Source organism: Blennius ocellaris, assembly GCF_963422515.1.
Source record: "Blennius ocellaris genome assembly, chromosome: 7".
Classification (NCBI taxonomy): Eukaryota; Metazoa; Chordata; class Actinopteri; order Blenniiformes; family Blenniidae; genus Blennius; species Blennius ocellaris.
In genome coordinates this window covers 22,558,309-22,571,836 of record NC_137656.1, presented here as the reverse complement: position 1 = coordinate 22,571,836, position 13,528 = coordinate 22,558,309, and the positions used below count along the sequence as shown (strand labels likewise).

The 13,528-nt window shown below is 42.2% G+C and overlaps 1 protein-coding gene across 1 annotated transcript in view; it reads right to left on the bottom strand.

Annotated features, from left to right (window-relative positions):
* The window catches only part of LOC308131908 (transmembrane protein 132C), a gene marked incomplete at both ends in the record, with an annotated part of 146,172 nt that overhangs the window by 28,102 nt on the left and 104,542 nt on the right, over nt 1–13,528 (bottom strand). The window contains one exon of the mRNA XM_080498797.1: nt 9,628–9,814. Within this exon, the coding sequence (XP_080354923.1) occupies nt 9,628–9,814 (187 nt within the window). The remainder of the gene's footprint in view (nt 1–9,627; nt 9,815–13,528) is intronic.

The window sequence follows — 13,528 nt, the reverse complement described above, 5'->3', positions numbered from 1 at the left end:
TGTTTTGTTTTGTCTCTGCTGGTTGCCTGATGATCTCGCTGCAGCTTCAACAACTCACTGCACTAAAGCCCTTAAACAATTCCTTCTAAAACCCCCACTTTCTCACCATCTTCAATGCTTATGACTCTATATTACTGTGGAGATGTCACACAAACTTTGGGCAATACAGCAAACGTACCCATTTAACTACAATAATTTCATTCTGAGTGGAAAAATTCTGCTTTGAGCTCTCTCAAATGCCACATTTTCTTTTTGGGATATATAATTTATTTGGTCTTGGAGTAAGTGCCTCTGATGGAAATCCAAGAATAAAACATCCTTTTTTTAAATGTCGTGTTTGGACTTGACATTCGGTGACAAAGTCCATGTGACTCTCACAACACAATTGCGAGGTATGAAAAGACACGTCTCGCTGTGAGGGAAGAGGGGTCGGCATTCACTTCAGCACTTTGCTGTCGGGGCTCCAATCTGCACTCTTTCAGTTTTGACTCTGTAAATTGTGTCGCTACCAGTATATTTTCACGCAGCCTGAATAGATAAAGATGCAGTACCTTCTGAGGAGCATGTGTGAAATCTTGAGACTCATTGTTGGTCGACGCACACCAGCTGACCAAGCCAAACCACCCTTCAAGAGTCACTTCTCACTGTACCTGAGGTAGAAAACGCTGCATAAAACCGACAGGAACTTCATAGGCGGAATGGACTTGTTGGAAATGATTTATCCTGTACCGTTGGCCTCGTAACTTTCTTAAGAAGGACGACCGACGACACAGCAGGACTCCCCTCCGTCGGAGCTATACGCTCAGTTGTACAAGAGGATTCACGTGACGTTTCATGGACACTATTGAGGTTTTAGCCACAGTGAATTGCCCTCCACTGTAAATCATTTATTAGTGCACATGATTTATGGATAAACTTGATTCTGTGAGGAAGTGCCATGATGACAAGCTGCTGACAGGATAAATCTCTCCACAAATATTAATTCTTTAATTCCTGATTCTTTAGTCTACATGGCTTACTGACAATATAATATTGACTATAAAATATATATTTATCCAATGCAATGGGTAATAAGGCTCTCTGACATCATGTAAACATGATGTTTCAGCAAAAATTGACTGAAACTTCTTTATTCATCTTCAGGCCATCTCCAGAAAAACTGTGAAGTTACATTAACAGAGAATGTACTAGTGCCTGTGCTTGCAAAATTACCTTTATAGGATTTGTTGAGGGCTTGTGCCAGGGGGGCAAACCCTCCACCAGGAGCACCTCATGCTGTGAAATGGAGCTTGTGAATAAAACATGGCTGACAGTGGAGGTATTTTAATTTTAGGTTTGTAAGACAAATCCACTGCAATTCTCATGAATACTATACCTGCAATACATCTGGATCAGTGGGTCAGGGGGGAGTGGGAGGGTGTCCCTGATGGATTTCAACAACCGTCAGACTCAGCTCTGAAAGAATCAAGGGCACCAGGGACAAAGCTCTCTGCTTGCCTCGAGTGAGAAAGAGATCAGCGGGGGGCTCAGGGGAGGTGACTGGTGGGTGCTTTGATAGATGTTGGCACTGATATAGCATTGCCTCACTAGTGCCCCCGCTGCTCGCCCATTCAGTAAACGCCCAGAGGCCAGAAGGCAGGGAAACAACCCTGCCTGCGCCAGTCTGCTCAATTTCAGTTCAATATATATCACACACAGCCGATCGATGAAGAGTTCTTCACCAACAGCCAACGACGCCTGTGGAGGGATGACCCCCTGATCTCTGTCTGATTCCTTCACCCGTCTCTGATCGAGATCCATACTGCCAGCTTAGCTTGGCTTAGCTTGGCTTAGCTGCCCTCCGGACACAGACCTCTCTCAGCAGGCACAAAGGTCAGCTCCATTGTAGAGTCCATTACTGCTTAAAAAAAATACACACATTCCTCTCAAACCTCAGTGGGTAGGGATTAAAGGCGGGATGAATAGAACTTGGCCAGAATGTGAAGTGGGATGTTAACAATTATGGGGAGACGTGGGGTACAGACATGTGTCACTCTGTGATTGATCTGTCAGTCTGCATCGGCTGTTCATTTCATTCCTTTATATATTATATTCTTTTTTCGCTTTTGCAAACTTTTTTCCTCCACCTTAACTGACAGAGTTAGGAAACCAGAGAGAACTGCAGTGACAGTGAAGGTTCACAGTATTCTATTAGAGGAACCAGAATATAAGTGGTTCCACAGGGTTCAGGTCTTGTCAATTTTTCTGTAAGCATAACAGAATAAACTGCCGCATAAATAAACTGCCGCATAAATGTTTGGTCCAAGAGTTATGTAGTGCTGTGTGGGTCATCTTCAAAGGATTGCAATGGCTCAGTAAATAAATTGTTTGACCTTACTTCAAAAAAATTGTTCAAAGTCATTGGGAAATGTTTGTTTTTATCAAACGAAGGATGAAAATTTTGTGATTTCACGGAAATAAACACACGCTAAAGGTAACAAACCCCATCACACTCACATTCTTTCAGGTTTCACAATTAGAAAATGATTTCTTCGGCTTCTTTGGTACCACTTGATAAATTTCTCCAAAAATGTCATTCAACCTGTGGCATGAAAAAGGAGGTAGTTCACCTATTCATTTAACGAGTCATAGAGAGAGTGTCTGTCAGTCTTCTGAATATTTTTTACATCCTCGGATGACAAATGAGCCATTGGAAACAGAAAATGTTCAGCTCCTCTCAAAAAAAAAAAAAATCATGTTCTGAATTCTGCATTCGTCACTGTCTGCAGCCGTGAACAGCATCGCATGCGGTGTGGCACATGTGCAGACGGCTGCAGCCTCAATTAGTACTACCACTTCATCATCAGCTTCTGAGCTGCAGTGGATGCTAATGGATTGCTCACTTGGGGTCCATCCATCAGCCCCTTATTGTAAACTGTGTGGAACAATGTGGAAAAAATGCAGTGTTTTATTTCCCCCCCATTCCGTTAAAACAGTAGGGGTGAGCAACTGGGACTAAGCACAAGTGGAATGGAGTTGATAAAGCCTATTAAATGATTCAAATTAGGTCATTCATGCACGGTGCACTATGCAAAGGTCTTTTGATAAACAGCTTGCACGATAATACCTGCACCCATGATGCATTTCTGTGGGATTAGCTGGCACGTAAGTGCTCGTGTCTGGACGTCTAACTATGTGTTTGATAAATTGTTCACTGGATTTCACTGGCCTGGCAGAAAAGATGTGCAATGCAACAGGAGGAATGGAATCGAAAGGAGTAAAATGAAACATTCATTGGAAGATGTTGATAGATGGCTTTATCATGTGAGAGCAGAAGTGGCCAGAGAAGGCCGGGGTGATGATGTATTGTTTAACAATACATTGGAGCAGCACGTGAATACAAACGGGTGCTTTCATTTCTCCTCATCTCTATGCCTGCGAACGCTCGTGTGAGTGAACACAGTTTGGTGCCTTGGCTGCAACAGGAAGACTGATGAGTCCAGATATGATGTATGCCCTGTCCTCCTGCTCCCTCTCCATCACCAGGCATCCACAGCATGGGTAATGATGATGAGGGCAGCCTGGACAGGAGCATATTACTTCACGATGCTAAAAGATAATGGACCAGCCTCCTACTGTGAAAGGGGAATTTGCTCAGGCATCCAATTACTGCCTTTAAGATCCATCTCAAGATGACCCAAAAAAACACACACAACTCTCAAAAAGGCAGCACGTGAGGCAGAGGCTGACAACAGAGCCAATTATTTTACATCGTTAACAGATTAATGTATATTTGTCTGGTGCAAACAGAAAGGTATACAGCAATACATAAGCAAGTAAAGAGGAGACAAGCTAGGACAGCCGAGGGGTATTACAGTTCTGAGGCATTTCCTTGCTCTAAACCGACTCAAACTTTGAGTACTCTTTTCATTTTCTGCTTTTGAAATAATTGCTGCATTTGCAGAACTTCTGCTTCTCAGTACGAAATTGGTGACAAAGTGGCATGCGGCGCTCCGAGCCTTCCCAATGCAGGTGGGTCTGTGACAATACGCAGGAGGAGTCCTCTTCAAAGGGAGCTGGGGGAAAAAAACGAGGACTCATCTTTCAAACCAATGTCATTGCTTTCCCAGAAGTGTCACCCGTGGCACAGCCTATCACTTGGCTGGGCTAATGTAATAAAAAGACCTTTTTATAATAATCAATTCCAGCAAGGGCGCAATAATTCAGAACATCCCATAAATGAGCAGGGAATGGGTTTGAGGAGCCATTGAAGTAATAGCCCATAAATGTGATCAAATCCAAAATAAGCTTCCCATTACTAATAGTCATTAGCTTTATTGCATTACAACCTTTGGAGACATGGTCAGTTCTGGATCTTCGTTTGCTTTATGAGATTTTTTCTGGTCGAGACACAATTACCACAGCTTCACATTAGAAAAAAAATCCAGTCTGGCTTATTAGACTAATTAGTGCTAATTACAGATGAAAAGACTTTCTAGAGAAGCTGTTGTGTCAACAGATGCCTTCAGCGTGCTCTGTGATGTTTCCCCTCTTAACTTGATTAAAAAAGATTTGAGAATTACCCTGTGTGTTTCCTCCCTCTCTACTATTTCTGATAACACTCATTTTCTCCACTTGCCTGTTCTCTCTTTCATCTGTAACCTTGGATTACTGTTAAACACCTCTGATCATAACAAGCCCCTCCACTCACCCTCACAATCAAAAAAGGAAAGAATAATGCGTTAGCAACAATAATGGCACCAAAGAGACTACATTAAAAAGCTTGTAGTTCATCTTAACTTAGTTTTTACAGTAAAGCTGACAGCAAAGGTGGTTCAACAATTACATTTCTTTCAAAGCTCCATTAAGAAATATTATTTCGTTTTTGTAATGCAGTATTTCTAATGGGCTACTGTAGGCAACACTGAAGATCAACACCCAATGATGCCGCTTTAGGCAGCTTTCAATCGTGTTCTGCTCATTACTTCATCTCTCAGAAGCACTGATTTTTAAAATACAATGAAACAGAAGGCAAATAAACGCAATAATACAATGGAATTGAACCTGTGGAGAAAAATGATTGTGGAAGCTCCCCCAGGATGTCAGTTTGGCCTGTTTCTGGGCGATGTATCAGTAATGATTCAAGACTGCCAAAAGGGCGACGTCAATACACCGATACGCCATCATATCATAACCTATTTGAGGTGAAGTGAACGCAGATAATCTCTTGATCATGGTTCCCGTTAGTGGGGTGCGCTGGACTGTTAGAGAGCAGCATGAGTCCTCGATGTCGATGTGATAGAAGAAGAAACATGGACAAACACAAGGATGTGCAGCAACTATGGGGTGTTGCCAGCCTGAAGTGGTCAACATCACAAGTGGTCAAAGGAAGGCCAAGTGGTGAACCAGTGATAGAGTCATGGGTGGCCAAGGCTCATTGATGCACAGAGGCAGCGAGGGTAAACCAATCAAACAGACAAGGCACTTCAATACAACTGCTGCAGAAATGAGGGCTTGTTGTGCTATGACGGTATGATAATACATAATGTATTGTACTTTTTGTTTATGTGTGTAAGGCTACCTATATAAATTACAATGCTGAATGTGTATGACAATGACAGGTGGAAATTATGCAGTAATTTAAAAATCTGGGTCAAATTGCAAAGTTATTTCTTTGTCGCAGGTTACATAAAGCAGGAGTTACTGAGTGATTGAGAGCAGTCAGCCGGATAAAGAACCAAAAAGAGAAGTGAACTCTCCTTGGGTTTTTTTTGGAGGCTATTTTTTATGTCAAACTTGTAACCTGATACCTAAAGATAGGATTGCATTGCTCTCTTCTTTGTGTAAAGCTTAGTATATTGAAGAAAAGTGGAGACACATATTCCAACGGGGTAGGTCTTTTGTCCTCGTACATAGCATCTCACAAAAAGTGCCAGGATGTTTTCCAGATTGAACGTCATTTATTCACAAGGGCGACACTGTTACAGACAGCATTCATGTAAAAGTCAGTAACTGAAGTGGTGAGAACATGAAGCTATATCTGAACTTGAATATCAGTCATTATTGAGGCGTTAAATTGACCAGCTCTACTTTGTCCACAAGGAATGCTCGGTGCATTTTGTGCTCTGCAAAGTATTATTGGCCTTTTGAAGCCATTTCACTTTTATTGTACGAGGTTACAATCCGTACTCTGGTATCACAATCATTATGTACCCGAACAAACTATATTACCATATATCCTGTTACACATACCATAAATAAGTCATCTCCATTCGCACCTCGACTACTTTTATTTGGCTGATTCATCTCTGTGAGCAGAAACCAGCTTTCTGTGGGAATTGGACTTTGTTTTCTCTTGTGCAGGGAAGGTGGTGATGATGAGGGTGATGTGTGCGCGTATGTGTGTGTAAAGAGAGGTTGACAGCACTGCTCTTACATTACCTTACTTCCTCTTTTCTATCAGTGGGGAGTGTAGCAGGGAGGCGGGAGAGGAACTTATCTGAGGGCCTTTTCATGCCACAGTGATCCCAAGTAATCTAATTCTGCCTTCCTCTTCCTCGCTTGTGTGCTTCTCTCATATTGGGGCATGCAGATTGCAAAAGCCTTATGTGCTTGCGTGTGTGTGTCTGTGTGTGTGTGTGAGAGAGAGAGAGAGAGAGAGAGAGAGAGAGAGAGAGAGAGAGAGAGAGAGAGAGAGAGAGAGAGAGAGAGAGAGAGAGAGAGAGAGAGGAAGACAGACAGAGTTAATGAGTTCTGAATGTGTCTACATATATAAGCATTTGCGCCGTGTGTTAAGTATTGCACCACGGGGTGGCTGGAGATGCTGTGCACCTTAGGTAGTTGTATCTGCTACAGATGCAAAATGAAGTGGATAACCAAAGTGAATGCTTATGCAGCCTCCGAGTTAAGCAAACTTAAGTGAGAAAAGTGCTCCAGTCAACTTCTCTTCAATAACCCAATGGAAATGTTTGAAATGATGGCGTCAAAAGGTTTATGGAGATCAGTGAAGCCAGTCCTTTCAGTAACATGATAATAATTGCTGCACTGGTTCGTTGGGCAAGACATTTGATCAGAATAGCTAAGCAAAGTAAATAATATTAAAAATCAACTACGTTCATCCATTGAGCGCACGCACGTATTCCAGTGGGATGACATGTTGCAAATGGATTTCACAAAGGATTTTTCAAAATATCTTGCAGTTTCCCCACAAGTTGCAGGGTCTTGCAAACATATTGCTTGACATTTGAGCTATAGTTGAAAAGAGTATTTTTTGTGAAACTGTTTCATAGTCATTGTGCATGACTTAAAACCTGTCTATAAGTCTTATTCCATATCGTTTCAAAACGATTGGTAGGTAAGGGAGAGACCACAATTATTGTATGATCAGACAAGACAGTTCTTGTGAATGTGGAACAAATCTCTGGCAAGTGTCTTGTGACATGCATATGAGGTCCGAGCTAATTCTGACCCAAACTTTCTGATTTGTGCAATAATCAAAAAACGTAAAAGCTTGCCTGTTCATTCATACAATTCATTTTTTAGAAAAACAAACAGACCCTATTGCTGTTACTGTTCAAGCTGTTATAACGAAATGAAATAAAATCAGTCAAGTAAAGAGTTTTTTTTAACACTGGCTTTTCACTGAAAAGGCAAAAGCATATTCCTTGGTTGTTGTTTTTTCCCCCCAAACAGGGTTTTTGCTATATAATCATGCAAATAATCTCTGCAGTTTTTTGTCAGAAGGTGTGGGAGCAAATGATATATTCCTAGAGCAAGAGAAGCAGGCTGTTGATGCATCAGTGACATGAAAGGGAAGCCAGAGAAGGAAGTTGAACAATACTGAAGCATTAAACACATAGCTTCAATTATCCTGAGAATGGATCTGTGGGTGAGGATGCTTCGCGTTTCACTGAATCCAGGAACTGCCACCCACAGGCATCTATCATCTACACAGCTAAGGGCAATACTTAGAGAATAACAATGACACAACAGTAAGGTCTGTATCATGCAGATTAGAAGAACAGAAATAGAAATGAATGCAATCTTTGTGCTCGCAATCAGCGCTGATGCGACAGCGTGCCATTCTCTTTAGTCAACACAATTGATGTCAGTCATTTATTCACCTGGATCTTCCTGATCTCTATCAGAAGCAACGCTCTTCGGGTTGCCGAGCAGAGCTACAAAGATGCGGGAAAAGTTCTCATTGTGAAATTCTACAGGAATTAATCCAAACAACAGACTACCTTTGTCTCACTGAGGTAGACACACAGCTTTAGGCTTACCCTGAGGCCAGATCCAGCTTCGAGACTCCATCTGAAGCCTGTTGGGAAGTGCAGATGGTCTTTTTCTGCCTGGCTCCTAAACATACTTTGTGGGTACAGACCTACATTTTTATCTGCAGCGAGGCAGCAGTGGAGAATCTCAAACCTTCACTTGAGTGAAAAAAAAACGTATGCTCCAATGACATACTAGTTACAAACACACGCACGCACGCACGCACGCACGCACGCACGCACGCACGCACGCACGCACGCACGCACGCACGCACACACACACACACACACACACACACACACTACATGATTAGATTTTGTGGCAGGCCAAAATACTGCTGTTGCATATTTTCTGCTTCCTCTATATTTATATTTTAGTTGATTTACATAATTCAATTTTTTCTTATCTGTCAATGTTTTAGCTCAATTTCTTTTATTTTCATGCATTGATTAATTTTATAAGCACTTATTTAGTATTTTATTAAGTGTTTCCTCATGGGAGCGCTCCACATCGGGAGTTGAGTCTGGTCTGTCTGTGGGGGGCATCATCCTGAGGACTGTGGTTTGGTCTCCTGACCGGCTGGGTCGGGACGGTCCGCTATGGCTGGGCTGTGTGTGTGTGTGTGTGTGTGTGTGTGTGTGTGTGTGTGTGTGTGTGTGTGTGTGTGTGTGTGTGTGTGTGTGTGTGTGTGCGCTCGTGTGGTCATGTACGTGTGGTCATGCACATGCGTATGTGTGTTGTTATTTTTCTTTTTTTAGTATGTGAAGCACTTTGTGCTACTAGTGGCGCCACCAGGATTCAATTTCCTAGCACGCACCAACCCCGGGGGGTGTTAACGGAGAACTTAATACAATTAAAAAACTAAAAAAGTAAAAACTAAAAATGATATACATATATACATGTATACATTGCTTCAAAAAGCAATTAACATGGCCTATTTTATTAAAGTCTAATAATCTGAATAGTATTAAAATAAATCATAGTACAGAAAAGATAAAAAGCAGTGAAAAAACACCACATGATTACATAAAGTTAATTTCTACCAGTAAGTCCTTTTGCAATAGAACAGTGTCATTTCATTTGTATGCATACAAAGTTGTTCAAGCTCTTGAACTCCACATGTTGCATATTAAAGTCACCCACCAATGTGTCCAATTTGAATTAGTGTTTTGCTGCCAATTTGTACAAATCTGTTGAAAACAAAAGACCAGATCATATAGACATCTTCCATGCAGTTTATGCAAGTGCTGTGTCAAATTCTAAATTGAGAATAAGGTGTTTGAGAGTATCAAGATGCACTGTTTTACATTCGTAGTAATAAGTGTGCAGCCATCTATGCGGGAGCTGCACTGAGCTGTAAGTGGCCTCACTCACCATTGCCAGGGGCACGATGCCCGCCAGGTCCTCCTGCGCCAGTCGGATCTCCGTCTCAGCCTCTTGTGTGGCGCCGCGACTGGCTGGATACTCCACCTGCCAGGCCATCCAGCGGCTGCCCATCAGCTCTGGGAAGCTTTCCATTTTCAGATCCACCTGGAGCACCCGCTGAACTCCCATCTCATACCTAGCAATGTGCAGAAAAACAAGAGTGTCAGTGAATGGCTAAACAGATGGCTGGGCGAGAGTTTGAAAAAGAATAAGTGTGTTTGTGCGTGTGTGTGTGTGTGTGTGTGTGTGTGTGTGTGTGTGTGTGTGTGTGTGTGTGTGTGTGTGTGTGTGCGTGTGTGCGTGCGTGCGTGCCTGTGTGTGCGTGAGCTCATTCAACCTGCTGTCTGGTCTAACGAGGACAAGTGGTAAAGACTGATGAATGTTTCTGTGGTTGAAATCTATGACATTTTACCAGTTGAGATTTCTGAAAATGTCAAGTCCCTTTGTGTTTGACTCTGGTCAAACCCCCGCCTTACGGAATAATATCTCACTTTCTTTACTCTCTTTTTTTCCCCTATTCATTCATCTCACATTGTAGTGTAAATAGAGGCTACAGTAAATGTTTTCTATCCATCAGAGCAGCTCAGAGGAATGCTTCACCAGGCGTCACCCCCGCCAGGGTGTTGATAGCCGGGTTGTTACCAATGCCCTTGTTTGCCGTAGTGGAGTGTAAATATACGGCGTGCTTCGGCCCAATCTACGGTCGCCCTGAATTAAGTCAGACAAATGGAGACCGCTGATAATAAAATTTCCCACGGCACCATAAGTCTCTGGTGCTCACGGTTTAAATATAGCCTCGAGGTACGAAAGGTCAGCTTTACACGGGAGCCGGAGGAGATGGGAAATGGCACAAGATCTGTTAGCCACGTCTTGCGTGTCAAATGGCAGGACTCGGGGCCAATAAATTTCATGCATGGTCTCTGTGGCGCACTGCCACAAAACAGAATCATGTCATTTGAGGAAGGCGTGGGAGAGAGACAGAGGCGAGGAGAGCTGAATAAATCCACGTGGCACTTTGTTTGGAGGGAAGAGGTGACCACGTGTGGCATCCAGAAAACACAAAGACAAGATTTCTCACTCTTTGTAGGGAAAAATCTAGAGTGTAGATGGGGGATATTTCCAGACTTATTTATGGGACTCAGGGTACGCTGTAGGAATGCATAATATATTGCGCATTTATCATTATCACCAAATCAATATCTGCAATACACATATTGCAAAAGACTGTGATAAATTATTTTATGTACTGCGTTCATGGTCTACATATTCAAAATGACAGATATTTAAAGATGAAAAATGTGTGATCAATTGCAATTAATTCACCAAAAATCTCCTATAATGTCATCAATGTCATTATAAATTGTGAATCCACTGATAGAGAAAGAGCACTGTTGTTTGGAAGAACAAATCTTAAGTCACAAAAACACTTTAAGTCTGGATTTCTTAAACAAAAAGACATTATTCTATATTGTACCAATGGCCATTACAATGCAATCCTCCAGGCACAGTTTTGGGTTCAGTGTCTTGCTCAAATACACTTTGACATGTGGACAGGGAGAAACGGGGAACCTGCAACCTTCCGATTGAGAATCGAGCATTCCACCAACCGAGCCATGGCCGCCTCCTGGATGTTCCCTGAACTTGTCCCACCATTCCTTCTCTGGCAGCCCTCTGCCCTGTATCCTCTCCTTCGTATTCCCACGTAATCGAACTGTCTCAGCCTCACATTTCTGCATCTTCCCGTCACGTTTTCTACTCCAGAAGTTTCTATACCTCCTTGTCCAACCGCATGCCCTTATGCACTTTTCCAGCTCTGCTGCACTTGTCTCTCCTGCATGGTTGATAGAGAGAGACTGTCTCCATGCTGTACAATAAGGCTGTGGATCACAACTACATTTCCGCAGACACCCTCTCATAGCACACTTGCCATTTTCTTCCAGTTCCTGCAGCCAGACTCGCATCCCCCTTTACCTCTGATGTGCCCACCTTTATCAGTATGCTGCCAAGGTTTTTCAATCCCTGCACTTTCGGTGCTTCAGCTTCATGCAGCTGCACCTTTTCAACTTCACCGTTGTGTAGGCAGAAGTATTTGGTTGTCCTCCTCAATATTTTCAATTTTGATGTCTCCAGTGCAGTTCTCCACTTCTCGAGGTCTGACTCCAGTTTCTCTCTGCTGGTGGAGCACATCAAACATTATTGGCAGCCTCTCCCTGCCTTCCAGTGTCAAGCAGACCAGGAGGATGTCAAGAGAGGAATGGACTGAGAGGTTTGATGCACTCCTTCTTTCACAGGGAATAGTTTGGTTGTTCAAGCAGCATGTGGCTAAAACCCACCTCAATAATTACCAAAAGTATTTAAACATGCCTTAGCTGAATGTTGTCAATGTTCATTTGTAGGAAAATAGAAAATATTGCCACAGTCTACAAGTAGTCCTTCGCTGAATGAAGGGTTACAAGTAAACAAAAGAAGGCCACGAGGGAGGAGAGATTATATATATATGCCCTCTTAGAAAGACGCCACACAAACATATAACATTCTGAATTATACACAAAGAACTAAATAACGGAAAAGGATGAATAATAGAAAATGTTTTATCCGCTTCTGTTGTACACACAAAGGACACTATTTTTCATGTTATTCAGTTTCACTCGGAGAAAATGAAAGATTTGTTGCCCGGCTGAGCTCAACAACCCAATTTTCACATCCAACAGAGGTGTATATAAATAATTAAGATGATTACCAAATCCTTGTTGTTACATTTCTTAACATCCCACCAATTGGACCAGTGAGCTGTTGGAGCTGTTCTACAATGGCATTGCATAACTGTTCCACAGTGCTGTGCAAAGATGCTTATCTCAGTTTAAAGAGAGGTGAAGCTGCAAGGTTCAGACAAATAGAATCATGGGCTAATAATGCACCAGCATCCAGAAATAAACTTTTAAGTGCTCTATTATAATCTCGTGTGACATTACCAAATGTCACACACACAGCCTGTGTCAGCTAGTGTGTCCCACTTCTTGGTGTATTTGTACTGTGGATAGGTTGCAGGCAAAAAGCAAAAATAGTCCAAGACGGCAAATGAATCTACATGTTCTGATCCGAGACACCTACAGATCTCACAAATAAAAAAAATATAAAAGAGCTCCAGAAAACTCAGAAAAGTTGTGCTGTTAAGTTTTTGTCGTCTTGAGAAATGTCCCTGCTTTGTACGATCCAGTTTAATAGCAGCCGTGAACACTTTTAGGAGGTTTTCATACATCCTCCCACAATAAAAGTTGCATCAAAATTTTGAGGCAACAAGAATGCACATTGAACAAAGTCCTTTGTATTTTAGCAGAAAGGCATGCTGCTAATTTAGCACTTTTGTGACAGAAATATCCAACTTCAAAAGGAGACCTGGCAGCCCCATGAAAGCAAGGACAAGCAGAGGAAGGGAATGAGATCTTGGTATAGCATTGAGCTGCGATCAAAGACAAGCGTGAAGACAAATAAAGACATTCACACGCTCACATTTCACGTCGGCCATTTTTTTGACTGCGTTCTTGCTGGGGCATCAATGGGTAAATTGTACGATATGGAGGACAGACTTATATGCAAAAAAAGTTGGATGACATCCAGCTTTGAAATGCTCATGTCCGAAATGCCAGAGAGAGGAAAGTTAGAGGGAACTGTGAAAGTCAAAAATAAAAAAAGATTCAAAGGACAAAGAAAAGTTTTGAGTAAAACTTTCTACCTGTGGGAGATAAAAAGCAAAGAGAATACCTGAAACTGCAGAGGATCTGGAGGACAATTCATCTGGATACAGGTGCGGTGCGACATTTTGCTTAGTATGAAGAGAACCCAATAGGTT